The sequence below is a fragment of the Python bivittatus genome, unplaced genomic scaffold, assembly GCF_059951505.1.
Source record: "Python bivittatus isolate LINGU-HERP-01145 unplaced genomic scaffold, Pbiv_v1 ctg000080_np1212, whole genome shotgun sequence".
Lineage (NCBI taxonomy): Eukaryota > Metazoa > Chordata > Lepidosauria > Squamata > Pythonidae > Python > Python bivittatus.
In genome coordinates this window covers 60,043,278-60,070,292 of record NW_028277035.1, presented here as the reverse complement: position 1 = coordinate 60,070,292, position 27,015 = coordinate 60,043,278, and the positions used below count along the sequence as shown (strand labels likewise).

The following is a 27,015-nucleotide window of genomic DNA, read 5'->3' as shown; positions in this document are numbered from 1 at the left end:
AAGTCTGCAAGAGACAGCTGTACTGTCTATGCAACAGGTTCAGACAGCAAGGCCTCCTAGAAGTTTGCACTATAGGGTTTTTTTTTTCTGCCTTGAAAATTTGCTACATTTTGGAAGTATCATAACCTAAGATTATGAGTTTAGGCTTCTTTTGGAGAGACAAGGTTTGGGTATATAGTATTCTGTTTTTCTGTCTTACTAGGTTGTAATTGTTTTTCTGGTTTGCTGGCTGCCCTTTGCCTTTTCAGATTTGGCAAGCTGTGACAGAATATTGCATCACAGAGCTGAATCAGACCTCATAGCTCTTCATTGTCCAGAAAGGTAGGCAATTGCATCTAAACTTTTATTTATTTAATAATAAGGGCTAATATGCTACTCCATTAAAAAAAAAAAAACTAGCTAAGCACTCCCCATTTCAGTACTTAGATTGAAATACAGTATCTGTAAACAAAATCAGAATAGTCTGTCTTTATATTATTATGGCCATAAGGCCACAAATCGAATACAAATAAAACAAGTGGATGGATGGATGGATGGATGGATGGATGGATGGATGGATGGATGGATGGATGGAAAGATACATAGTTAGGCAATTAAATAAAGTAAAAAGTAGAAAATATAAATTAATACAATTCTTCAATCATAATAAAAATGGATGATACATATAAAGGCACAAACTTGAGCAACCCTGGAGGACAAAATCAGAATAAACAAGAATATCATAAGGTCATAATCAGTCTTGCCATATAGTTCATACTTCTCCACATCCATTAGGAGCTATTCAATTCTCCAAGCCGTTCTCACTTTCTGGAATAATAGCAGGGATGGGGCTGCCCTCATCTCCAGGAGTATGCTATTTCAGAAGAAGGGGGGCACTAAAGAGAAGGATCGTCCTTGGCATCTATGGTGATGACATTCTTTGGAAGTCAGGATGTGAAGCAAGCCTTCTCTGCTTGATCTCACTGGATGGGCAGATTCAACTTAGAAAAGGCAATCCAAGTTGTAAAATGGCTTTAAAGGTAATAGCCAGCACTTTGAACTGCACTCAGAAGCCTACTAGTGCAACTCTCAAATTAGTGGTACAATACAGGCATACTGAGTCAAGCCCATTACTACTTGGTTGCTGCATTGTGGACCAGCTTTAGCTTCCCAGTGGTCTTCAGGGACAGACTAATCTAGGCAAGCATGAAGTGACAAAGGCATGACTGATGATCAGCAAAGTGTCCTGATTCACAAATGGCAGCATCTGGTGTACAAGGTGTAGGTGTGAAAAGATCTTCTTGGCCATGACCTCTGTTGTACTTCCAACAGGAGTTTTGAGTCCAAGAAATTGTAAACCTGCTTTGTATGGGGGCACACAGCCCAGTTGAGGACCAGAGATGGAATTCTGTTGGAATCATAGTGGTGTACTTTTTTATTGAGTTTCCTAAACATTGTTCCAGTTCATAAACAAAAACAAAGGTAATCTCACTAAAAATTGATAGAAAAATCAGATTACCTTCCAGAATATCAGCTTTCCTACAGCTAAACTAACAGGAGCAGTTTTGAAAGAGCTAATTGCACTCAGTTAACATATGAGTAGAGAAGGAAAAAACTCAAGCCTACTTTCTGTTAACAAAGTATGATTTGAATGAATGCAATTGTACTGGCTTCAAGAATAAAATGATAGCTAATAAATATGACTGGGAATAGATTAAGAAATATATTAGAGAGTCCCACTCTCTGATTCACAGAGAGATAAGTGCTAAGTTTGAAAAAATATGGGAAGTATTTCTTAGGGTTTTTTAAAAGGTATTTTTTCCACTGGACTTCAAATTCCTACCCATTGTAAACTCCAGACATTTGATAAATTGGTTTGAGGCAGTTGCTGTAATCTGAGCTATGAAAGTGGATAGACCAAATAAAAGGTCCTGAATAAAGAATGTTTGGCCCTGCAATTTTCTTTAATATATCAGAGGAAACCAAGATCAATTAAAATATGCAGTTTTATTTAACAGTTTAATCAGTATAGTCACCAGCTGAATAGAGATGGATTGATATAGAGTATCCTGCAGCCCAATCAAGACAAGGTTTAACATTTGTTGTTCCACTAGCAACTTTTTATTTTTTTCCTAAGGAAGCTATTCCAAAAGCACTGAACCTACCTATTGAGTGGAAGTGGTTTTTAAATTCCTTATAGTTTCCTGAAACTGTAATTTCTTTTGTCTTGGGTTTACTTGTTTTCAGTTCTAGGCTGTTAGACTGTTTTTGAATCTGCTTCATCTGCTTAAGCCTGCCTAAAAACCTAGTAAGTGCATTTTGTCCTTTGATGCCCTCCGGGACTTTAGAGGCTGCCAATGTGTCTGGCTGCGTCTTTTTTGGTGCTTGCCAAGCTCCATACCCCACATGATTTTATTTCCCTAGGTTTTTTTTTTTTTTTTTGCTGCTGCTGTTTAAAGAAAACAATGTGAACTTAGTATGCTACAAAACACAAAACCAGCCTCAAGCTTTTTTATTTCCTATATTAAAACTTTTTTAGAAAATAAAAATGGTGTATAGCAAGAGCACAATTCTTTGTTTGGAACTGTGTCCATATACTGCCCCCGCCCCCAAAGCTGAAGATAACGTGATATTGTAAAGAACATGGTGGATGCTCCAGAGAGAGAGAGGCACCAAGGTGTGTTTGCCATCTGGATTTGTTTAAATGGCTGCCATTATGGTGAGCATTTTGTGAAAATGCCAACGTGTGCACCCAAAATTCCAAATATGTCCACTGGCCCCCAATTTATGCTGTGGATATATTTTCTTTACATGTGTTTTCACTTAAATAAATATGAACAGGAATAAAACCATGGTACATTTTTATAGTCATAAGCTTTATTCCTCTATTACCTATTAAAGAGAATATCTTACTGGTGAAACCCTAACCCTAAAATACTCATAACTACATTCAAAGGGAAGAAGTGGGATTTTTGAATTACTGTAACTTGAAGGTCATATTTTTCTTTTACCTGATCTGTCAGGAACTTCTAATTATTTCCTCCTTTCTGTTGGAGGCCACCTTCATCAGCTTAAGGAAGGACCTAGTTTCTTTGTGGATGTTCGTCTTCTTCCCAAGAGGTTTAATTAAAAAAATGTATCACAGCCACTAAGATGTAACTCTGACTTTTAAGAAGTTAAATGTTTACCTCAAGAAACCGTTTTCATTATAATATATAATCTTGGAGTAGTAGTAATATTTCATGAATTTAAAAATACAGAAAATGTAAAACTAAACAGTATAATAATGCAGAGAAATGAATAGTAATTTTACAAATTATATACCACCAGAACTGGCATTCAGTACTTGCACTGATCACATGAACTACACAATACTATGAAAAAGTATCTAATTTTTTTTTTAAAAAACTATTACTCTGTTTCCTAAGCAAATATCAATTAAATTATCTTTCCAATGAAATTATAATATGTATATATTAATTATATGCATCAAGTTGAAAATATTATCATGATGCAGGTTTGCTGTTACTTCATGCTAGGTTATGTTGAACCATCCTGGAATTGAATTAATTATAATATAATAATTCTCTAACCATTAAACAAATATCTCATGAAGTACTATCTTCCCTTTGGAACAGGGTTTTGTTAATATAACTCAAAATTAGCACTTAGGCTAATTTTGCTCTTAGATATAATAGGAAATGCCTTTTCAAGCAGTTGTTTAGCTTTGCCCAGCACAGATGGGTGTTTTTCTCCCCAGGACCAGTAATGAAGGTCACTGGAAGTAAAAGGATTGAAACTAAAGCTTGGTCTTTGAGCTTGTTCAACAAAGTGGATTGTAATCTTGCTAAGATTTATTTAACACCAAGAATAAGTGAGCAAAAAACTTTGAGAAAAAATTGTGAAATTTAATATTGAAAATACTGTGCTTAAGATTATTATGATGTAGACAAGTAGACAAACATAGGTAGCTGAATAGAATTATAAAGTTCTGGGATAGAACAAAATTCCATCAGAATATAGATTAGCATTTCCCAACCTGGGGAACACCAGAGGTACAGTGTTAGGCTAGAACTCTAGTAATTGTGAGAATTCTCACAATTCTGCATTCCAGCTCTTCTGAGGGGCACTAGGTGGGGGAAGACTGATATAGATGAGACATTACAAGGTACAACATAGCTTTAAAAACGTGGGTTATAAGTAATCATTTCCACCCACACATGGAAATCCTATTGAACAGGATGCAATCTCTGGGCCTTCTTAGGTAATTCAAACTGAATATCCAGAAAAAAAGATAGAATATAGGGTCCAGAATATTGGGTCAGTATCCAAAATTTGAAAAGAGGACTTTCATTCAGTACCAATTTACCTACATCTGTCTTGAATTAAACTGCTTCTCCAGAAGAAGAAGAACTCAGACATCTGGAGTAAATCTGTTGGGTGGGAGGTGCCAGTGGGCCAAAAAGGGAAGAGGTTAGGATGTCTGTTCTCAATAGGACAGTCACTTTGCAGAACTTCAGAATGGATGTTCCTACCCCTCCAAGGGAATCCAACGATCCATGAACTTGTAGAATGTATGTTTATAATTTCATACAGCTGAACATTGTGTAGAAATAAATATTTGGAAAACTTCGTTATATTTTTGGTGATAGCAGTTCAGTGGATAATTTATCTGCTATCTCTTAAATTCTAAAAGCATTTTTGTATTTCTTATTTCTGTTGTCTAGTTTAAGTACAAAGGAAAAAAAATGATATCTTCATTTTGGGGAGAGCTGGGAGTGTGCTATACTTTTCCTTAAAAAGCAATTATTGTTGCATCACCACCATTTTAATTGCCTAAGTAATGCGATACCTATACTAAATTATATGACTAGGTAAATATGCATTATGTAATTAATGATGTGACTAGTGACAATAAATCGTAAAGACTGGGATCTATACAATGTTATACATAGCAGTCACTGGCATTTCTGTGGAAGTGGAATATTGAACTCTTTCATGATCTTTTAAAAACTAGGTCTAAATGTGCTGTACCCAATCTTACATTTTATACAGGCTGAATATGCAGTTGTGAGTCAAGTATGAAATGCTCTTTTGTTGCCTTTTCTATTGCTTTTATATATATGTTTCTGTTTTTATGTTTTGTTAGCCATCCAGAATTATTTGATTAAGATGGGTATCTATCCTCATTTGCATAAACAAATGCCAGAAAATGAATAGTATATCAGAATTGTTGCAGTGAATTTTATACAGGTCTCCAGGTATTACCTGACTGGTCATCAGTCAAGGTAAGGTTAGATATAAAAGGCCAGCTTGGGTGGTATCTGAATTCAAATATGCTCAGACATGAATAACATACTTTCATCATTAAGTGCTTTATTTGTGGACTGTATCCTGGACATAAGTGGTCATGTGCTACAGCTTTTCTTAAATTTTAGAAGTAAAAAAGAATGTTTTGAGTTATTTAATATGTAGAAAGGGGAATGAATATAACTTTTAAAAATTAATATAGGTCCTGGATTCTAGATTATTGTGCCTTATGATTGGAAAGGCAAAAGAGAAAGCAAAGGAAAAAAAGAAAATGAGTGCCTGAAGTATTTAAAAAGAGATAAAGTTTTTTTCTCCAGTTTATTTTTAGTGGGCTATATTTTTATTACTTCTCTTTTATTTATAGAACAGGGATGTTGTGAGTGGTGCAGTAGAGGGATATTAATCTTCCTCTTTTTAGAAGAATATTTTGAACTAAGGAAACATGCTTTCAAAATTCCTTCTGCTCCTTTGATCTTCCCCTCTCTTGCATTTGCTTTGTAAAAGGGGCTTTCCCTTTCATAGCATAGTAGACTGGACTCGATCCGGCCTCAGGCAGTACTTTTGAAAGAGGCCACTCTCCATCTGCTGTTGGAATAATTAAAAAGACTTCCATTCCTTTTAGTTAAAAGATGGATTAGATGTGACAGATGAGTTTTTGTTCCAATTTTGCTGCCCTGTTTCATTTGATCATAAAGTATTCAGGATATACTTTTTGAAAAGCTGAAATGTTTGGGAACCTAACCAAAAATTAATAGCTCTTTTTGTAAGCCTAGCTTTAAAAATTATATAGGAATAAATATGTAATAGCTAGTTAATACTGAACCCATTTTTCAGAGCATGGATAAAAATGTCAGATTATTAAACACTGTTAAATGTAGAGACATTATGAATGTAAATGTGATTAGAGACATTAATTTCATGTACTTCTTGTTGTAGTAACGAAACAAAACAAATTCATGATTTGCAGAGTTAGATCAATATCATGATATCCAAAGCACCTGCACAATTAAAAGCTAGTAGATTTCCATAATATATTTAAGAAGGCTCTTCTTTAACCATTTCTGAGGGGGAAAAAATCACTGTGCTAAAGTCTGATGCAATTACAGTTCATTACCATGGCATGCTGCATTTTGATCAGAAATCTTTTTGTGTTAAAATAGCAATGCCTATCACAGAAGATAGATCAGATCTGCATAACCTGTAGAGGGGAAAGGGCCACACTGGTAAATTAAAAATAATTGCAAGCTGTGAAGGAATAGCCAGCATGCCGATCAGCTGTTTGGTGGCTAGTGGATGGCAATAATGGGGCTGGTGGTGTCAGGGAGGTGTGTCTTTTGGAGCGGTGTCTGTTGGCAGCAGTGAATTTACTGATTGTTTTAAAAACGCTGGCAGGCCACACAAGGCTGCTTGGCGGGCCACATCTTGTTTAGGCCTGATCTAGTTTCTTCCATTACAGTAATGCTGCACTGGAATCATCAGCCAATTATTTCAGTGCAGCATTACTTCACTAATCTCACAGTGGCTTTAGGAGCATAGTCCTAGATACTAGAGCAGCAGGACAGCATCACCATCTAAACTGGTATTTTCCTTGACTACTTTGACTTCCGCTCCTAATGAATGAGAAACATCTTGTGTTAACTGTGAAAAGAACAAACACAGGAGATGTATCTATTGTGATCAAGATTCTTTTGATCTGGATCCATCTGTCTCTTCTTATGGTGCGATTTGTTGGGTCAATAGCAGCCAAGGCCCTCCTATATCGTACAGTTGAACCTTATCCTTGGCTTTTCCTCAGACTTCAGTATCAAATAAGCTGAAACCAACCACATATTGAAACAGTTGGTATATGAAAGGAATCCGTGGGGAATGAGGGTAGGCCCTTCATACTCTGCTCTCGTACACTTTGTACAGAACGTCAATTTTTGCAATTAAAAAAATACTAATGTTGCAGATATCTATTAAGTTCCAAATGATTTATGGACAGTGACTTGTTTGGTGAGATTTTTGACACTGGAAGGAAGCCATTGAGAGAGAAAGAAAGATGACAGATGACAAAAAGTAGGATGCATATGGTTGTTTGGGGAAACTTTCACCATCTCTCCTGTCTGGCTTTAGTTAAATATAAGGAAGAATTGTGACATTTAGAACTGGCTTCAAGATCCCCTTCTTAGTCAAATAACTAGAAATAATATGATTCATTAATTGTTTTTAAAATATTATTTTAAAGTGTCTTTAAAAGATCCTCATCTCAGGATTTGGAAGAAAACATAATGAACTGTAGAATTTGTTGGAATACTTTCCAAACAATAACTTTTTTAATGAAGAAAATTATTTACAAGAAATAGTACTTCTGAAGTTACACACTGTACCACACCCTTGTCAATTCTCTAGGGAAGGACCACCATGGTTAGTAGTTTGTACTGATGCTGGGTTAAGCGGGAGGGGAACCATGAAGCTGTCAGTAATTTTTCCAATGGACTGTGCACTGTGGCACTGAGATGAAGTAACCCAACCCTGAAATGTCTATAGTGTATTGTAGTGTATGAAATGTGAATGTATTGCTGTAAATTTGGGGTTAGTGGAAACAATATCTGAAAGTGTGTGGTCCAATAGTTTTCTGATTTCTTTGCACTAAATGTAGAAGTATGTAATGGAAAAATATATTTCTCAACATTCCTCTGAAGGAAGCTGTTTCACAGTTCATGTTGAAATTAAACTGTCAAATGGATGCACTTACAACTCCAATAAGTAATAGAAGTTAAACATATATATTTAGGGAGCACCATTAATGAATAGAGAGATTTCCTGTATCTTTTTCGTTCCACTATCATTGCCTGCATTCCTCTTTTATACTCTGCATTGTAAATTTGAACAATTTAGATTTTTAAAACCAAAAACTACTAGTATCAATTTTTCTGATTTTGATTCAAGGTTCATCTCAGCACACTTTTCAGGAAACAAATTACTTGTTCCATGATAAATGTTGGTCTTCTACTTGACATTCGAAATGGCTCTTATATTATATCATAGACCCAAGTAAAAATTATTTTTGAAGATTGCTATATACCAGACATAGTATCTGCTTTTGTCATTATACAGTAGTGTTAAGCATGCTCGTTCAGAAGCCATGTTTCTACTGTTTTTTCAGTTTCAGGGAATAAACTTTCAGATGAGATGGTTAAACTGGTTAGAGTCTTCTGATTACAGCGTAAAAGCTAAATAAACAAACAAACAAATAAATAAATATTGTTTGAATGCTATTTAGTATAAACATTTCCCAATATTATCTTTGGTTTATTTAGCTGTATATAGGTGATTATTCATCCAGTTAAGATGGTACAACCTAGAACTTTTTAACTAAAGCAGAGCAAGTCAGATGTGAGTAACTGAGATGGTAAGTCAGGGAAATTGAATGTTCTTACCTAGAATAAATGCGTTGACAATGTTATACTTGTCAGCACTTCATTGTTGTTTTTCTTTTGCCTAATCCCCATTCCCAATAAAATTGGTTAGCCCCGGCTTCCCTAACTGGATGTGGTCTCAGATACCAGTAATTATGATGGCTGGAGAAGGTAGTTGTAGTCTGAAGGGCATCACAATAAGAAATCAGATGTAGTTTGTGTTTATTGTGGCTTTCTAGATCTCAGTCCCCATCACCCATTTCCATATTATTTTTGTTATAGATCTTCACCTTTGTTGTAATAAAATTGCTTGGCCATCTATGTGGTGTTTAATACTATGGAGGTAGTGGGGTTAGGTGGAGGTATAGATATTCTGAGTGGAAGTATACATCTTCTTCTGCAGATTTATATGCTAGGAGGTAATACAGCATTCTCTCTTTTCTGGATCATTTAGAGAAAGAGATGCTGGAAAACAGCCAGGAGAAACTTTTGCGTGTTCTGGCAAGTATCTTAGAGAAGTCTGTCCTATGTTGTGTACTTTGTGCATGATACCAGATTAAACATTTCAGGTTTAGAAAGATAAGTAACTAGGGAATGTGATAGGATTCCATGACTGAAGAAACAATAAAAAGCTCCTAGGTAAATAATAGATTTCATCCCCCCACCCATGCTTGATCTAACATCTAGCATAAATTTAAGCATTTTTCTGCTTTCTCCGTAGTTCACTTTTTGTTAATCATACATAGTTGGCTAAATCTGTAATTGATTTACAGTAACAATTCTCTAAATAAGTCTCCAAAAGTAGGATTGGTCTGAAATAACAGAATAGAACACTTTTTTAAAAAATTATTAATAACTATTTTAGTAACTACTCGGTAGTTCAACATCTTGTTAAGTATCTTTATTAAAAATGCATATGCTGGTTTTAACATCATTTTTTCTCTCACTGTAATTCCATGCCTTTTTATCTTGGAAATAGCTGTGACTCAGATAATTTTCAGCCATCTAATGACCTTCACTATTGTCAGTGCTCTTTCCATTCTCATTAGCAAGCTAGGTAAATAAGGCTGGCATAACAATTGAGTGGATAAATTGCTGGCTCAAACATTGTAATCCGAGACTGCTCATCAACAGTCCTCATCAAACTGGAGGGAAGTATCAAATGGGATACCACAATATTTGGTTCTGGCCCTCCACTCTTCAGTATTTTTATTAATGACTTGGATGAAGAGCTGAGGAGAATGCTTATCCAATTTGGAAATGATGCCACTTTGGGCAAAATAACTAATACCCTAGAACAGACAAAATTAAGATTTGTTTGTTTTATTTTTAAAAACAAAAATAATATTCACTTTTACAGAATGGGAGACACCTGGCTTGGCATTTCAGGTATCCTGAAAATATCAAGAATAATATTTGATTAGAAACTGAATATGAGTTAACTGTATGATGTGATCTGCAAAAAAAAAAAAGGCAAATTTTTGACTGCATCTATACTTACATTTCATTTCCAAATTATGGGAAGTAATCATTCTGCTATTGATTGATCAGATCTCACTTCAAGTTTATACCCAGTTCCTCTATCACTCTTCAAGAAGGATTCAGGATTCAAACTGGAATGGGTTAAGAAAAGGGTAATGAGGATGATCTTCAGAGTGAGAAGGAACAGGGAATATTTAGTCTTGGGAAGTCTGAGTGGGATTATGTTAACATTTTTCAGGTACCTGAAGAGATGCCTTACACAAAAAGATTAAGGAACACCTGTTCTCATCATCCCAGATTGCTGGATACAGAATAATGGATTTAAGTTACAGAAAGGCAAATTATTAAATTTTAGAAAAAACTTCAAACCACTAAGAGCAGTGTGACAGTGGAACCAATTATTTACAACGGTGACAGGGTCCTCTTCACTGGAGGCCTTGTAGCAGAGACTAGACAGACATCTGTCAGGGAAATTTCAGTTTGGATTCCTAAACTGACCAGGAGTTTGGACATGATGGCCTGAACTGCTTCTTCTAACTCCCTGATTCTGTGGATGTTCCTGAGATCGCTGGGGGTGGAGTTTATAAGAATATGGTTTAATTTTCTTGGGGATGTATCTAAGAGCTTGAAAACATGGCAGCATTTGTTGAAAACTTAAAGGAGGAAGACTGGGTAACACTTTGTAGAATCAAAAGGCTACCCTTTAGTATTTGGCAGTAAGAGGCTGAAAGCTGAGGAAAACTTTCGATAGTCAAAGATTGAGGCCCCCGTATCAGCCAGAATTCCTTGTTGCTTTCCTTACATTTTTTCCCCCTGCTCCTACAGCCTATCTTCAATTTGTAGATATTTGAAAGTCTCTGACTTTCAGACTAAGCTTGTTTATAACCTGTTCAGTTTGGGGGGCCTTGAGAACATGAATGAAATAACATTTCAACTGACAAATCTATGAACTTTATATTAGTTTCTGGAGGGGACAGGAATCTTATTTGGCTAAATTTGTCAGCTGAGAGTATTCTTCTGCTAATAGCATTATTAGAAGAATATCAAAGACAGAATGTTAGAGTGGGCCAGTCTGGGTATGAATTTCTCTGCAATGAGATCATCCAATGTTAAAGAAAAATTGCTTCCCTAGCCTGCATGGTCTTACATGGGGCATGAATCCCCTATGCTATAGAACAGATCCCTGGAAAGCAGCCTGCACAGATAGAGATACTTGGTTCCAGGTATAATAAGAATGGGGTGGAGCATGGCTGTAACTAAAAATGAACAAAGAATGAAAAACACTCATCTGGGTAACAGTAAACAGTGTTGCATTATTTGAAAGAAGCAAGAAGGTCCACTCCTTTGTTTTTCTACCAGCAAGAGCATTTGACACTCTGCTTTGATTTACTGTTATTCCTACAATTACTTTAATATTGCAAGAGAAATCACAAGATCTGGACTACTGGACTGCTAGAGTGGAAGGGAGAAAGAAGAAAATGATAACAGAAAATGAGAAGGGAGGAAGCAGAGAATGTGCCACAGACTAGGTAGAGAAGAAATAAAATGTTAATCCAAACAGGGAAGTCCAGCTGAGGGCAGTTGTGTTTAGAAGGGATTGGAAATTGGAAATGAGTAGGAAAAAAGATGAAACAGTGATTATTAGGGCTGTGTCTATTTTAAAAATGATTCAGAAGATTTGAGTTTATATATATAAAAAAAAGGCACTGCTGCTGCTTTAAGAAATCCAATCATTAAAACTAATTAGACATTTAAAGCAGCAGAATCCTTTCTTTTCTTTTCTTTCTTTTTTTTTGAGACTCACACAGAAACTTGAAGAAAGTAGGTTACTGAATAGCAGAGAGGTGCTGCATTTGTGTGAAGCTGAATATTTTTGACTCATTTTTGAAACATGCATCGCCATATGACTGTGTCTAGTCTACAGGAGTGAAGATTAGAAAGGGAGAGGTCTGTAGGAAAAGAGAAAATTGTTTCTATTCCATGATGACAGAAGTATTAGTGTTGATGGTTTAGTTTAGTTTAGTTTGATAATATATTAGGCTTGATCTTTTAGTTATAAAAAGTTCAGCAATGACATTGCTACCCTAGTGGGCACAGACTTGTCTTCCAGATAGGTTTATAAAAATGAAGAGGGAAATAAGAGGATATATAAGGTATATAGAATATTATTTGTTTGGATAGCAACTAGAATGTCATCTACAAGTCCTTGAAAAGTGGCAACTTGAATCAAACGGTGGTCTTGTTTCCAAACCAATAAGAACAATTTAACTTATTCATTATCTGTCTTTAGAGGTTGTTCTGGAGAGGCAGAAATAATTTCTCTAAACTGAATTCTGAATGTGGAACATGAATTTAGATTAAAAGTCCTTGTTCTATTACAACAGAAGCATGACCCTTTGCTTGCAATTTAACAGGATGTAACCATCCTTCCAGGGCTTAAACAAGTGTCAGCATGCAAAAGGGAGAAGGACAGGTTCATTAGGTCAGCCTTGAGAGATCCACTGCAGGCATGAAGTTACACGTGGATCAAACTTCATCCTGTTACTTGCACTTTACAATTATTTCTGTAACTACTTTGCAAGAGTTTGCATAGCACTGTCAGGGAGGAGTGCATTTGTCAGGTTATTTGACTGGCTGTGGCTTCACTGAGATTTTCAGGAGCAATTAGGCTTCTTTGTCTCCCTTTGATAGGGGGACAGAACTTGAACAAATGGGGCAGGTTATATAATTTTAATATACCTATATTTTAAATAGGTATCGAGCCTGTTTTGCCTATTCCGGTTAACAGACCTGACACAGCCTTGATCCACAGCTAAATGACCCCTTTTTCTGGTCTGACTTTACAATTGGCAACAGATCCAGCCCATCCTGCCTGCCTGCAACAAGGGTCCTCATGAAAAACCCAGCTTCCCAGGAGGGCTGTTTTAGAAAAGGGAAACATTCATTTATTATTTATTAAAGCAATATTCCTTTGCCTTCCCAAGTAAACTATGCAAAGTATCTAATAATGCTACATTAAAGCACCAATACAAATTTAGGCAGAAATAATAAACAAGAAGGTAAAATCAGTGGTTTCCCAGCAGATTATCAAAGCACAAAGAAAGATCAGGGAAACTTCTCTATGTAGGGGAAAGCAGCAGTATGGGATTACTTCAGGATGGCCCTGCTCCAGGCAGCATTCATTCTGTCAAGCAGAGAAGGAACATCAAGCAGGAGTGTTTATGTTTTGGTAGCTTCATATAAGACTAGAAAATTTAATGTGGTATAGGTCAGCACCAATATTGCAGATTCGGTCCAGAAATGCTTTCTGTCAAACCCTTTCTGTTGAAAGTTTCTCAAGGCCTGTTTAATTTAGTACAGTAATGTGGTGACTGCATTCTGTATCAGCTGCAGTTTCTGCACAGATTTTTAAAATGGCCTGTATAGAGTGTGTTATGTTATGGTATTTCATTTTTTGAAGGGATATCAGCATTTTTTTAATGCTGGATGTTTAGGCCTGCCTATATTTTTAATAACACCTGGTGTGTGTGTGTGTGTGATTTCTACGATTCTTGTAAAGTTTCATTTGAGTTGGAATACTTAAATTTGACCTAGAGCAATATGGAAGGTTGTCATTGTTTCCTGGCCATTTCAGAGCTATTTTGAAGTTTTAAGTCTTTAAAACTTATCATGAATGATAAATATAATAAAATAATGCTCATAAATATATAAATATTTGTCTTTGATAAAGTGGGTTATTTTGAGCTGTCCAGAGTCAGTCTGGAGTCTGGCAGCACTGAAATCAAATTATAAACAAACAAACAAATATTTCTGTCACGGTGAGATCCAGATTCCTTGGCACTTAAGGTACAAAAGTTTGAAAACCTCTGTTCTAATCTACAAAACCTGATTTAGCCCAATGTTTGTTTCATATGTTTCATCATTCTGTGGTTAGGGTGTCATATACAAGTATGAGTATATGACATATACATGTTAACTTTGAACAAAGTATCATTTAAGTAGAACTTAATTATTATTAATATTAAGTAGAACTTAATTATTAATCAGTTGTGAGTCTACGTTCACATTTACTGTACAGTAATCCTCACTTACTGACCACTTGTTCAGTGATAGTTTAAGTTGTGATGGTGCTGAACAAGTGGTACTTATGACCGGTCTTCGAAATTCCAGCTGTCTCAGTGCCCCCAGTCATGTGATCGCAATTTGGGCATTTGGTAACCAGCTCACACTGTGATGGTTGCAATGTCCCATGGTCATGTGATCGCCATTTGAGACCTTCCCTGCCGGCTTCCCATAAGCAAAATCAATAGGGAAGCCAGCAGAGAAGGTTGCAAATCCTCCTCTGGCCTTCCTGTGTGCTGCACCATGCACTCCCTCCCTTGACCTCCCTGTGATCACACCGTGCCGCACCTTCCTTCTCTTGGCTTCCCTGCACTTGTGTCAACCCTCCTTCCCTAGGTTTCCCTGCGCACATGCCAACCTGCACCCTCCTTCCCTCAGCCTCCCTGTGCTTGAGCTGACCTGTGCCCGCCTTCCCTTGGCCTCCCTGCACTCACACTGCACCACATCACCCCCTTTCCCAACTTGCGTGTAGCCTGCACCAGGCCTCTCAGGGCTTTCCCCACCCCCCTACGGCACTCCCATGCTCCTTACCTGGGACTCCTGTCATTTCCCACTTAATGAGCCACACACCTTGGGGTTATGATGGCAACTAGGATTGCCATCGCTATGCAATGTGGTCATGTGACACTGTGCTTTATGACTGCATCGCTTAACGATGGCAATCCCGGTCCCAGTTGCTGTTGTAACCCAAGGATTACCTGTAGTATAAACTAGGAATGGCATGGTAACGGTCTCAGTGACAACAGTGAATTTATATAAATTATTGAGATGGGAATTAAAAATCCAAAATTTATTAGATAAATTTTACGTAGAAAAATCCTGTTGATTTTGCATCAATACATTCTTCTCCACCTCTTTTAACAATTGTGTTGACCCTCTGACCTGTCTGGTTTGTGTTTAATGTCAGTTGCTTTGTGGGTGCATGTGTGCGTGCCCAGTATCTTAGATGGACAGACATACCTAGCCAGAAGCACCAGAGGATCAGGGAGGAAACAGATTCCTAAAGTAAGGGGGAGACAGCATTCCCAGAAGAAGGGACTGAAGAACAGGGAAATACATGGAAGAAATTGAAAAAGAACACGTGACAACAATGAAAAGACTCAAAGGTCTGTGGGAACTGCTTCCCTTAAAACAGAGTGACTATCCTTGGGGAGGAGGATGGGTTAGAAGTCTGCTGAGATCAAATGTCAGCCCCCCCAAAATTGTAAGAGTAAGTGGGGTTTGATTTTTCTGAAGATAGAATTCCAGAAGTGAGGGTGGGAAGCAGTGACTGAAAGCAGAAAAATACTTGTGGTTTACCTGGTGTTGTTTTGTTAAATCTGTACTTATTTGTCATTTAAAATACTGTTAAACCTTGCCATGCTGTTCAGATGAAAGAGAAGCTAGGAACTGACACAGTACAAAAGATATTACAGTTGCTTGCCTGTCAGTTGACTTCCATCCTGCCAGTCACCTATTCCTCCTTGCCCCCTAGAGTTGCTCTGTGGTTGGTCAGATGGATCTATGGCCTAGTCTGTCAGCTGTGGTGATGTCTGGATTTCTCCTCCAGAGAGAGAACATCTTTCCTCTTCCAAGCTGATTTCCATTTTTTCCATTTAAGCTCTCCCTCCTTATTCTTTATAATACTTTTTTAGAACTTTCCTTCTCCCTCCCTTCCATTCCCTCTGAAAGCAATTTCTTAGCATTTGCTCCTGAGACTGCCTCCCTTTAAAATTTTATTTTCTCGTGCCAATATTAACTACATCAAGGTTTATCCACTGCCTTATTTATTTGAACAATTTAATGGCCACCCATCTCATAGCAATTGCTCTGGGCAGTATACAAAGGATTAAAACCAAAAAAAGCAGTAAAAATAAAAACAACTTAAATAATCAACGTAACATATCTCTGAGATCTAAAAATAATTCCAGTTTACAATCAGTAAAAAACAACAGCCAACCAGATCAACCAGCAGAGCTTGCTTAACTTTCCAGCCCAAATGCCTGAGGGAACAGTCAGATTTTTAATGCTTCGCGAAAGGCCAACAGGGTCAAGGCCATTCAAATCTCTGGTGGGATGCTGTTCCACTGGGCAGATGATGCAAAAGAGATCATACCTCTGGGGTCCAGCAAGATGACACTGCTTGATAGAAGGGACTTGCAGGATGCCCACCCTGTTAGTTCTGGTGGAGTGAGCACAAATAATCAGGGATAGGTGGCCCCACAAATAACCTGGCTCTGTACCCACATAGGGCTTTATAGGTGATAACCAACACCCTGAATTGCATGCAGATGTTCATTGGAAGTCAGTGCAGCTAATGGAGAAGTGATGTGCTCCCAAGATTGCCTGTGCTGCTGCATTCTGGACCACTTGCAGCCTCTGAATACTCTGAGTTACCATGAATAGGACTTCCTAAATCCCAACTGAAAGAGGTCCAGATAATCTGTTTTCCTCCAGGGCCTTCTGGAGCTGTAAGCCAACCACCTTCCCTAAAATGGATGGAAATTGCCCAGTTCTTTTGGGTCCAGTGATGGATACTTGAAGAGAGAGTGGACAACCTCCTCTTTCAAGACAAGTGGAACCACCCTCTCCCACAAATAAGCATTCACTACCTCTTGGAAGTCCTTAACCAACAAGGAAGGACCTTGATCTAAAACATAGATGGCTGGTCATAGCTCCAAGGACCCTGTCTACTTCATCTGGATCATCAGGTTTAAACTAATAACTGGCCTCATGCAATTCCATAGGACCTGTACAACTAGATTCTAACTCCAAGTAAATCTGAGCAATTTTCTTTGACAGGTGTGTAGAATAGTTTTCCCAGCTGTCCTGTAAATGTTCTCCTGGACCCTCTTTACTCAAGAGGGTCAGGGCTACCAGCCAGCTTTCTGCAGATGTAATAATTTTGCTGCCCTCATTGCCATGAGGTGATCCTGAAGAAATGTTCTTACCCAGACTTGGATAGGATTCACTCTGTTTTCCTGCAGGGATGCTCTAGGTGTCTCTTATGCTACTTCATGATTTGGAGTTTCTCTGAGAACCTATATTCAGTTTCTGAAACAAATATGCTATAATTCTCAAATTCTCATAAATTACCTTGTATCGGATTTTATCAGCTTTATTTTCCACTGCAGAAAAAAAGCATGCCACTATTGGGGATGCTTAGAATTTGCAGAGAAAAAGTGTTTGGCATGCAGATCCCAGGACATGAAAAAAATACTCAGTGCCAAATGATTTAAGACTTTCTTTGGGAAAGGCAGATTCTTATAACAATATGTAGCCATGTTTGATAACAGAATTCAAATATTTACATTTCTTTTCAATTTTCTTGGGAATTCCAGATTGATTAATAACAAGTTAAAACATAATTCTGAAGAAGTGGTCCTTTACCTTTAAAGCCAGTTACCTTCAAGAAAAATGCATTCACTAAATCACTAGATAAATATATATATATATATATATATCCAGTGAAAAAATATCTGAAAGTGCAAGGTTTATTTTAGGAGTGAAGCCTCCCTTAAAGCATTTGTTTACAAAAATTATAAGAATTAAGTGCTGTAATAGTTACATTTAAAAAAATACACAATCGTCCATATCTTTAGTAAATTATATATTATTTTTGATAACTTTTGCAATTTCCTCTGTAAAATGTTTTTAAAATAGGTTTTCTTTTTTCCTTTTCTGATTATTCTAATCACAGTTGTTTTTCTCATACTTTGAATACGTTGTTTTGCTACTACATTTTAAACAGCAAATAGGCACAGTGTAATGGAAACAAAATCTAAATTATATGTACATCATATTTTCCCAAGTGTCTCTTGCATTAAGGTATCTCCAAAAGACTTATTTCCCCTTTTTGTACTTTGGTAGATGACATGGATTTAAACACTCTAGAATGCATTGTGCCGTAATTTTTTTTTTTTGGCTTGGTGTCATTTGCATTTGAGAAGTGGAAATTGTCTGTTTAATAACCAAAGTGTGGTTTGACTATCCAGATAGACATTTCTTGTGCCCAATGAGAAAAGGCAGCAATGATAGAGTAACAAGACTGCCTGGGGTTTCCCCCCCCTAGTTAGGCACTATTTCAGTAAATACAGTTCAGAAAGTAATATTGAAGGGCATAACTACACTGAAGCTTAATTTCCTTGTACAGTGCATATATATCCATAATTAACTCACATAAATATAAACTATGGTGTGTGTGTATATGCATGTGTGTGTGTATATATATATGTAAACATTTTATATGCCACCTTCAAAACCTGTTTTCATAAGACAATTTACAATAGAGGAGATTGTACCATTCCAGAATATTGGGGGTGTGGGGGGTGTGATTGCATATTTGAAAAATCTCTTATAAAAATATAGAACTAAGCAAACAGAATTCCACATTTCTTTTTGGTGTGTATGTGCTAATATCCTTGCATCTTACACTTTAGATGTAAACGTTCATTATTCAAATGGCATTTCTAAACAGATGAGGGCTACGAGCAGTGCGGGTTGTTTTTCCTGGCTTTCTGAAAATAGTATACTGCTCTTAGTGCAGTGTTTTCCCTGACTTCTGAATATGCTTTGAGTAATTTGCCGTATATTGCTGATGTAAACTGATGTATGTCACCCACTCTCCTCCCATCCAGTGTCAGTGGGTGGGTCTCAGAAATAAGCAGTATTCTGTTACACTTTCTTGACACACTCAAGAGCTGTTCTGTTTCCTGTTTCTGTGGGATACAAGAGTTGTCTTCGATAATGCAGCAGCAGGAGGACATTCAAACGCCCAGCTGCTAAATGCCAGAGAGGTCGTAAGGAGAAGACTTAGGTTTCCCTTCATATTCTGTAGACCTACAGAATCAGCAGTGATCTCTGAAACTGCTCCTACTTCAGCCACCATGGTGGCAAAGGATTATCCATTTTATTTCACAGCCAAGAGAGCAAACTGTGACTTGGAAGTACAGACAGCAAGCGTCTCCGCACGAGAGCTAGAGGTATGGTTTTTAAGTATTTTAAATGCTTCACAGTAGTTTTTCTAATCAAAAGAATCTACATTAGGTGGGGAGAACAATGAGAACCTCAGAGATGGATGCCGATCTCATATTTTGCACTGAGAGGATTAAACAGTGCACTGATACACACACACACACACACACACACAAATCAGACTATGCTTTCTTAAAACAGGATTCAGTGCTGGAATAGATAGTTGAGAGGTAAGTATGATTAATGTGCATTTAATTGTCTAATATTAGTGGTTTTGATTTGTTAAAATGCACGGTAGTATTTTTCATAGATAGAAAAGGCAGAGATTGTTATAAAATAAATCATTGCCATATATTTAAAATTCTTGAGAGTCTTAATGTTAACTTTTTAAGTAAGGCTATTACAATCTGGCATCCCTACTAGCGAACAAATAGGATAAAGGAATAAATAATAAAGTTAAAGACACAGTGCTGAATTTATGTGTGCTTCTGAGATAATTTTAGTTACTATGAAAATAGATTTCTGCAACTTTTTAACACTATTTATGTTAACTTTATACATTCAATAGCTTTAAAAATCTAAAGAAAATACTTTAGTAATTTTCTTCAAAAATCAGTTTTATATTTTATCATTATATCTTGTCCACTTTGCAAAGTGCTTTGCATTTTGTCCTATATTTTAATAATTACAATATTACATTTTTGGATTGTTTTTGATACATGGTTGAATGAAATATAAGCTTCCAGAATTGACTACTTTGAATGAGTTAAACAATAGGTTTTCACATGTATGGTTTAAAGAAGTGTAATGTTCCATCTCTACCCGTCAAAAAATAGTAATTTCTTCAAGAATAATAATTTTGACCCTTCGGGTGCAAAATTACATTTTGTACCTTCAGAGTAAGGTGAGTCCTGCAGATGTGATTTTTGTATTTCAGTATTCAGATCAGTATCAACATACATAATGGAAAAAGTGCTTTGCTATTCTGCAAAGTGATTTTAAAAAGCAGTGATGTCTTCTCTTGAAGATTTTTTTTTTTTAAAGAATAAAGGCATGGATAAAAAGTCAACTTTGAAATGATAGAAACAGGTATGGTATCCACATAGTTTGACAAATCTCCATTTAGTAATCTAAAATAAGAACACGCTTCCTGTAGTCACAGGCAGTTGTCTCAGTTCATTCTTTGTGCAGGTGAGCAAGAGCAGCCAGGAAATGGTTAATTATAGCTTTCCATTATGTTCTAAGTGGGAAAACATTTTTTATGGTTTCCAGACAAATGAGGAAATGGAACCATGGTTTGAAGTTAGAGGCTATTAATACATTCCCTGTTTGGATGTAAAACAAGTGTTGGTTTACAAGAACTTCATAGCATATTCACTTGCAACAAGGAAAGAGCAAAGTGATTGCATGCAAGAATATGAATAGCCATATTTGGATTTAGCTGTGATTATCTGAATGTGATCAAAATCATCTAAGATATTACGAGGGTCATTAAGTACCAGTTGCTTCCTTTCACCCTGTAATCATTGGCGCACACTACTAAGATTTTTTTAAAAATTAGATTACTAATGAAAGCAGCTTAATATCAGAAAATATCTCTCTCATTTGCCATGGGTATTTGAAACTGGCTGAGATTGTCTATAGCTGAAAAGTATTAGTGAAGTAAAAAATGTGATATTACAGGTCCTATGTTTAAAAGTGTGAATTAATGTATTTATTCCTGAACGATATTCTTGATTTTGTTATGAGAGTAGATCTTACATCCTCCAGACAAGCTGGTACTTTGGAGAACTCATGTATAAATATCAATATATTAAAATTATTATTACAATACTGAAAAGTATTGTAAAGTATAGCATATCATCATTAAGCACATGTTGAAATTTGCTGGAACAAATCTTGCCCATTCCTAGATATGAAATCAGAAGGATTTGGAAATGAAGCTTACTAGCAAAAGTAGATGGAGTTATTTATAGTTTTGTACAAGAAGTTTTGGAGTGTGTAGTTAAATAATGCAAGTATGGTTTGTGTTACAGATACACCTGAAATGGAGGGGAAATAGGGAAGCAAATATAAATGTGCCCCCATGAAAACCTCAGAACAAACCAATATCTTAATACAATTGTATTGCATTACTCAGTTCCAGAAAGGAGCTGCTTTATTTTGTAAAAATTTAAAAACCAATTATGAACAGTGGCATTAAAAGCCGTGCAAGCCAAGCACTGCTTAAGAATTCAGTCTGTGACAGCTCAGCTTGTAGGTAAATTACTTTGTCTGCTGAGGCTGCTAAGTCATCTGATTCTTGTTGGGTTGAGAGATGTATAGTTGAAGATGTACATCTTCTAGTCTGCTTTATTGCTACTCAGTTTAGATTGATGGTTCCATCTGAGTTCTGATAGAGTAGATAAAAGAATACTGGGGTTCAAGAGGTTTTTCTAAATTTTTAGGACTTGACAGGTTTGGAAGGGTAGTTTTTGACTGTCCGTTTAGTTGTATATAATGGTCTTTTTCTTGGTATCTAAGGTTTTTGTTGTCAGTACCTATGTTGGAAACTCTGGTTACATTGCTACTTTCACAAATATCAGCCATAGTGAAATTTAATCTCGAAATGAAGTGGATAGGTGTGCAATGGTAAATTGCTTCCTTTTTCTTTACTCATTAGTATATGTACTAAGTTAGTTGGTAGATTTCATTAAAATAGGCAAAACTTTCCCATAACATACAACATACTGGATGTTATTACTAAACTAAATATAGGGAAAGGTTACCAGCTAATAAATACAATTTTAACAATGTTTAAGTTTTGCTAGTCATAAAAAAAAACACGCACACACATTGAACTGTGATGTAATGGGATAAAGACTAAAAAAGGAGAACCAGTTTATGCACTGTAACCTAGTTTCATAATGATAGTAACCTTCAACTCTGTGACTTCATATTTAGGGAGTGCCAATTGTGGGCATCAAAGAAGATTGAATGCTACTTAAAGCAATGAATTTGCATGTCTCTCATCTTGCCACCATCCTGTGTTTAAATAAGACTGAGATGCAAGTATACAGTAGATAAAGATTGCAAATGACCTATATATTAATAGTCTCTGCATTTAACATGAATATACTGGACCTGGTTAACTTTTGGATGAGAGATCTCCAAGGAATTCCAAAACCGTAGCTAGGCACAAAAGTTGGAAAAAAAAAAATCCTGCAATAAGACAACAGAAAAACACTTCCATATTGCTGCCAAAAGAACAACATGGACATGTCCCTGAAATCCCAAGGAATTGTACTCAACCTGAAGGAGACTTGACTTCTTTTTACTGCTGTGTTATCAAAAACAGTAATGGATCACTGTTAAAAGGTGATCACTGTTAATCAACCATTAAGGGCTTTTAAAAAAAAAAATTGAAGGCTTTATGTAAAGCTCACAAATCATAAGAGTAGTATTGTAATTTGAACAATGCCATTGCCAAGCTAGAAGAAAACAGGCTTGGTTGAGCAGAGACTACAATGCTGAGAATTTAGCAGTGCACTCCAGTGACAGATTGGTGTGTTGGAGTAAACTCTATTTTTCGTATAGATCTATGTAATGTGCACATGCACATGTGTGCAGATCTGAGAATTGTTGGATTGAGTCTGCTGGTTCACTAGTTTTCTTGGAGTAAGAAAAGACACCACTCTATGGCAAAGAAAAGAAAGGGGGGAGGGGGAGGTAAATAGTATGCACACACACATTCATGACTCCAGTATGCAATCTGCATATTTATCTACTTTTTTTTTTTTTTTTACTTTTTTTGCAAGTGATCTGAATAATTGCTACAAAGGAATAGCTGCAGAAATGCCACATCTCCATTCCATTGTTGCACCGAAAGACTTCTAGTCGGTGGAAGGTTCTTGCTAGGTAAAACAAAAGCATGCTGGTAGTTTTGCAACTAGGTACTTTTCCCAACAGCTGAAACCATACTTTGCAAGGCACAGCTAGGTTTAAGCACCAAGATCAATTACTGTATACCTCTTTTCCTGCTCCAACCAAAAGTAAGGAAGGAAAAGAAATCGCTAGACTCTTTCCTCCCTGACTATCCACCTGACAGTAGTTAAACAAGAAAAGAGCAGCCTGGTCTGTTGCAGGCTAGCTGGCTTTGTGCCAGAAACAATGGGAAGCAGACAAGGCTGTTGTCAACATCATCCCTGCTTCCTTTGCTGGGTTACTGTGCTGTCTGGAACAACTCCAAGAATCTGAAAACAGCCGAAGCAGAACAGACCATCTTGGCTGTGGTCTAAGGTGGATTCTGCAGCATGACATGCTTCTGAAAGGTTGCTGGGGGGGCGGAGGCGGGGGGACCTGTCAGGCTGCCTTTTTCTTTTAAGAACAGAGAGGAACATCAGCTGAAGCCCAGCAGCTGGGAGGTGGGCTGAGGCAAGAGTTACTAGGAACTGGAAAACAGATCACCCAGAAGCTCTGCAATACTTAGGTGATGCAAGTGGAAAGATTGCCTTTTTCTCCTCGGTTTGGGTTAGACCACACCTGAGCCAAAAATAAATCAGCTCATCTGCCCAACACATGTACTGCAAACCGCCAGAGCTGATTCTGGAGGAGCCTAATGCCTTCGTGTGGCAGCGATGTGAGTTCTAAACATAAGGCAGGCTAAAATACATTGTTCCAATTAGGCCATTTGGAAGACCTAGAGGGAGCTCACAAAGAAACTGGCAGGTGGGTTTCCAGATAGAAAGAGGTAAGTCATGAGAAAGCTCTGAGCGGTTGGTTGGTGAAGGATTAGAATGAGAAATGTTTTGAAGTTAATGAACCATTATCAGTGTGCAATAACAGATCTGTCTAGAAGGAGCCTGCATCTCTGAGAGGTGGAGGCAATATGTTTAGTATGTAGCAGATTCAGATTGGGATTTCAAATAGGAGTCTGTGGCACTTTTCTTTTTTGTTTTACAGAAGTAGATCTTGTTACATTGTAATTCGATCTTACTTAATATTTAAGTATTTCAATAGAAAATGATACAAGTTACAGCAGAGGTAAATCAACTTTTCTGAGAAACAAGGGACGAGTTCCTGATAAAGAATTTCCTTCTCAAAAAGCCATGTTATGCCTAGCACAACGAACTTGAAACATTTTATTTTCAAACTGTAGAGTAGTAAACAACTTCATTGTGACAAGGTTGGTTGGTTTGTTAGCTAGCATTGTTTGTTTAACATTGTTATTTTAAACATCCATTTTTAAAAGGGAAAGACGGGAAATAAACAGGAAAATGTAACATCCTCCAAAATGAATGTTTAAAGCTGTTTGTCCTGTAAAGAACTTTGTTAATTCATCCACATTTTGCCTCAAGTAGCAACATTTAATCTAAAGAAACCTGAGCAGGACATAATAGCAGATGAGAGATTTGGGATGCAGGAAGGGGGGCAGAGAGGTCAACACTGTTTCTGCCACCTGTTCTTGGAGGGTTAATTTGTAGCTTTTTCAAAACCTGAAATTAGAGTCATTATCTGCAGGGAAGGCATCATTTTTCATGGAATGAGTTTTGCAGCAATAGAGGATTGTGTGCTTTGGTGTGACCGCTGTTGTCCCAGAGCATGGATGAGGTGCTATGCCTGCCTCTTCGGATCAGTTTCAGAATAGTTTTATTTTAAAAGAAAGCCTGTGAATCTATGGGCTTTTCTGCCATGCAGCCTTCAGTTGCTTGCCTCCTGTGGAAGTGAATCTGGCTTCAGAAACCCTGCTCCAGATTTCAACCCTGTCCTCCACTTGGGTTACAGTGACAGACAGTCTGGTGTTCCATCCAGACTGCGATTAATATGACCCTGGTCGGTGGATTCCTGTTTTTTTTTCATCCAGCTAGGCCAGGAAAGAAGCTTTTTTTTCCCCCATGTCTTTTGAGGACTAGTGGGGGGGGGGGGGGGAGGAAGTATGTTATAGTTCTTTCTGTCACTTGGGACATAAAGAGAAACTTGGTAGAATGCTTGTTAATTTCACCCAGAAAGAAATAAAGGGCCAGCATTTCTGGTGTCACCTATTTAACACCTCCCCTTCCCACTACAGTTTTACAGTTCATCCGGTTACTGGGCCTAGAAGGGGACACTTGGCAGAACCCTTTTTGATTCCACCCAGTTAAAACAAACAAATGGACAGCATTTCACTACCAACCTGTTAAAATAAGCACCCGTCCCCCACAAGGCCCTGCTTTTTGTGGCAGGCAGCTGAGCAGCCTTGCATGAAATGGCATAGAAGGCAGAGAGCGAGAACCAGTGGGCAGAGCGTGCCCACCTCAACCCATGTCAGCCAGCTGGAAAGATACTAGAAAGTAAAATTAAGTCAGTATTAGTTATCTGTGTGGATAACTATGGAATGAAGAATTGGAATATCCATTTTTGGGGAATCAGTAGGTCCAGGTGTTGTTTTTTTTAATGTGAAATATACTTCTTAGAATTTAAAAATGAAATTAATTCAGCAAACATATTATTATATATTTAAAAGAATGTTTTAAAAAAGGGATGAATATTCAATTTCTTATGGTGGCAATGTAAGAAATTTGAACATTCTCATATATATTTGATCTTCTGTTTGTTTTAAGCCTTTGTTTGGGCTTAAAATTACCTCATATGGTAATATAACCTTGAGAAGAAATATAGTTAAGGATCTTAATATGATGTTGAATTACATGCCTAGAACATGAAGTTTGTCATCTCATGAAAAGTCTTGGCACTATCAATGTCCATTTGGGGCATGGACAAAGAGAATAATCCTATGTAACTGGAGAGAAATATATCTCCTGATTTTAAGGAATGCATCCAGGATATAAGTTAGCTACCTATTTTTGAAAAGCTTCTGTGTTCTAAAAATGAGAAGATGACACAACATGTTACTGTATAGTCTAGATTTAAATATAAGCTTAATAATTGAATTAATTTCATATAGTTATGAAGTTTACCCTATTTGCAAAATTGAAATATTTCTAGTCTTTTCTTTCTATTAAAAGTGATATTCAGAAAAGTTTACAAGAAATGAAAGAACAGTGTAATAGTATCAAACAGAGCAAAAAAAACCAAAAACAAACTGATGTTAAATCATATACCCTAGAGGGGAATAAAGTGGATAAAATCAATAAAATTGCAACTAAAGTGAATTAAAGGGTATCTTGTACTGTTTTTGGTCATTAGTCAGCAAGGCTCATCTTGTAGTGGTATTAAAAAAAAACGGATTTCTGAATTGGACAAATAGTTGTAAGAGAATTGGGTCCTTTATGTATTTTGGTTTGATCTTGAAGAACAATCCTATCTATAATGCCTAAGTAATCTAAATTGGATATTACAAGAATGTAAATGGTATCCTTGTCAGAGTTCATCTGTTAGTTTTCCAATCTATTCGGTGGTGTTACTCCACTGACCTTTATTAGGGATTGGTTACCTCTGATCCACGGCACTTTGAGCAGGACATGAGAGGCTCCGTGCTGGAAGAACCAGGAAGTGAAGGAAGAGAGCTGGATGATACCTTGTTCTAAACTCACTTTCCCTTCCAAAAATCAATGTGAAGCACTGAATGTGAAACTTCTATTGACTTAGCTGGTCAGATAATTGGCACTTCCTTTTATTCTGCTGTTACCTGCTCTATTTTAAACAGAGAATCTATTCATCAATGTGTGTGTGTGTGTGTGTCAAGATAATAGCTTTAAATTTTAATTTTCTTGCCTTTTTTTCCTTCCCCCAACCCCAAAATTCAGTAAGGAGGAAAAGACAGAATAACTATACAATACTTTTTGACTTG

At 36.9% G+C, this 27,015-nt stretch overlaps 1 protein-coding gene across 3 annotated transcripts in view; it reads left to right on the top strand.

Annotated features, from left to right (window-relative positions):
- ARHGEF3 (Rho guanine nucleotide exchange factor 3) overlaps positions 1-27,015 on the top strand; it is a 125,505-nt gene that overhangs the window by 62,543 nt on the left and 35,947 nt on the right. The window contains exon 1 of one of the 3 annotated variants that reach the window (XM_007427984.4): positions 18,954-19,255. The exons of the other annotated variants lie outside the window; for them this stretch is intronic. Coding sequence (XP_007428046.1) covers positions 19,160-19,255 — 96 coding nt within the window. The 5' untranslated portion in view covers positions 18,954-19,159. Of the gene's footprint in view, positions 1-18,953; positions 19,256-27,015 lie in introns of those variants that run through there. 3 annotated transcript variants of the gene reach the window in all.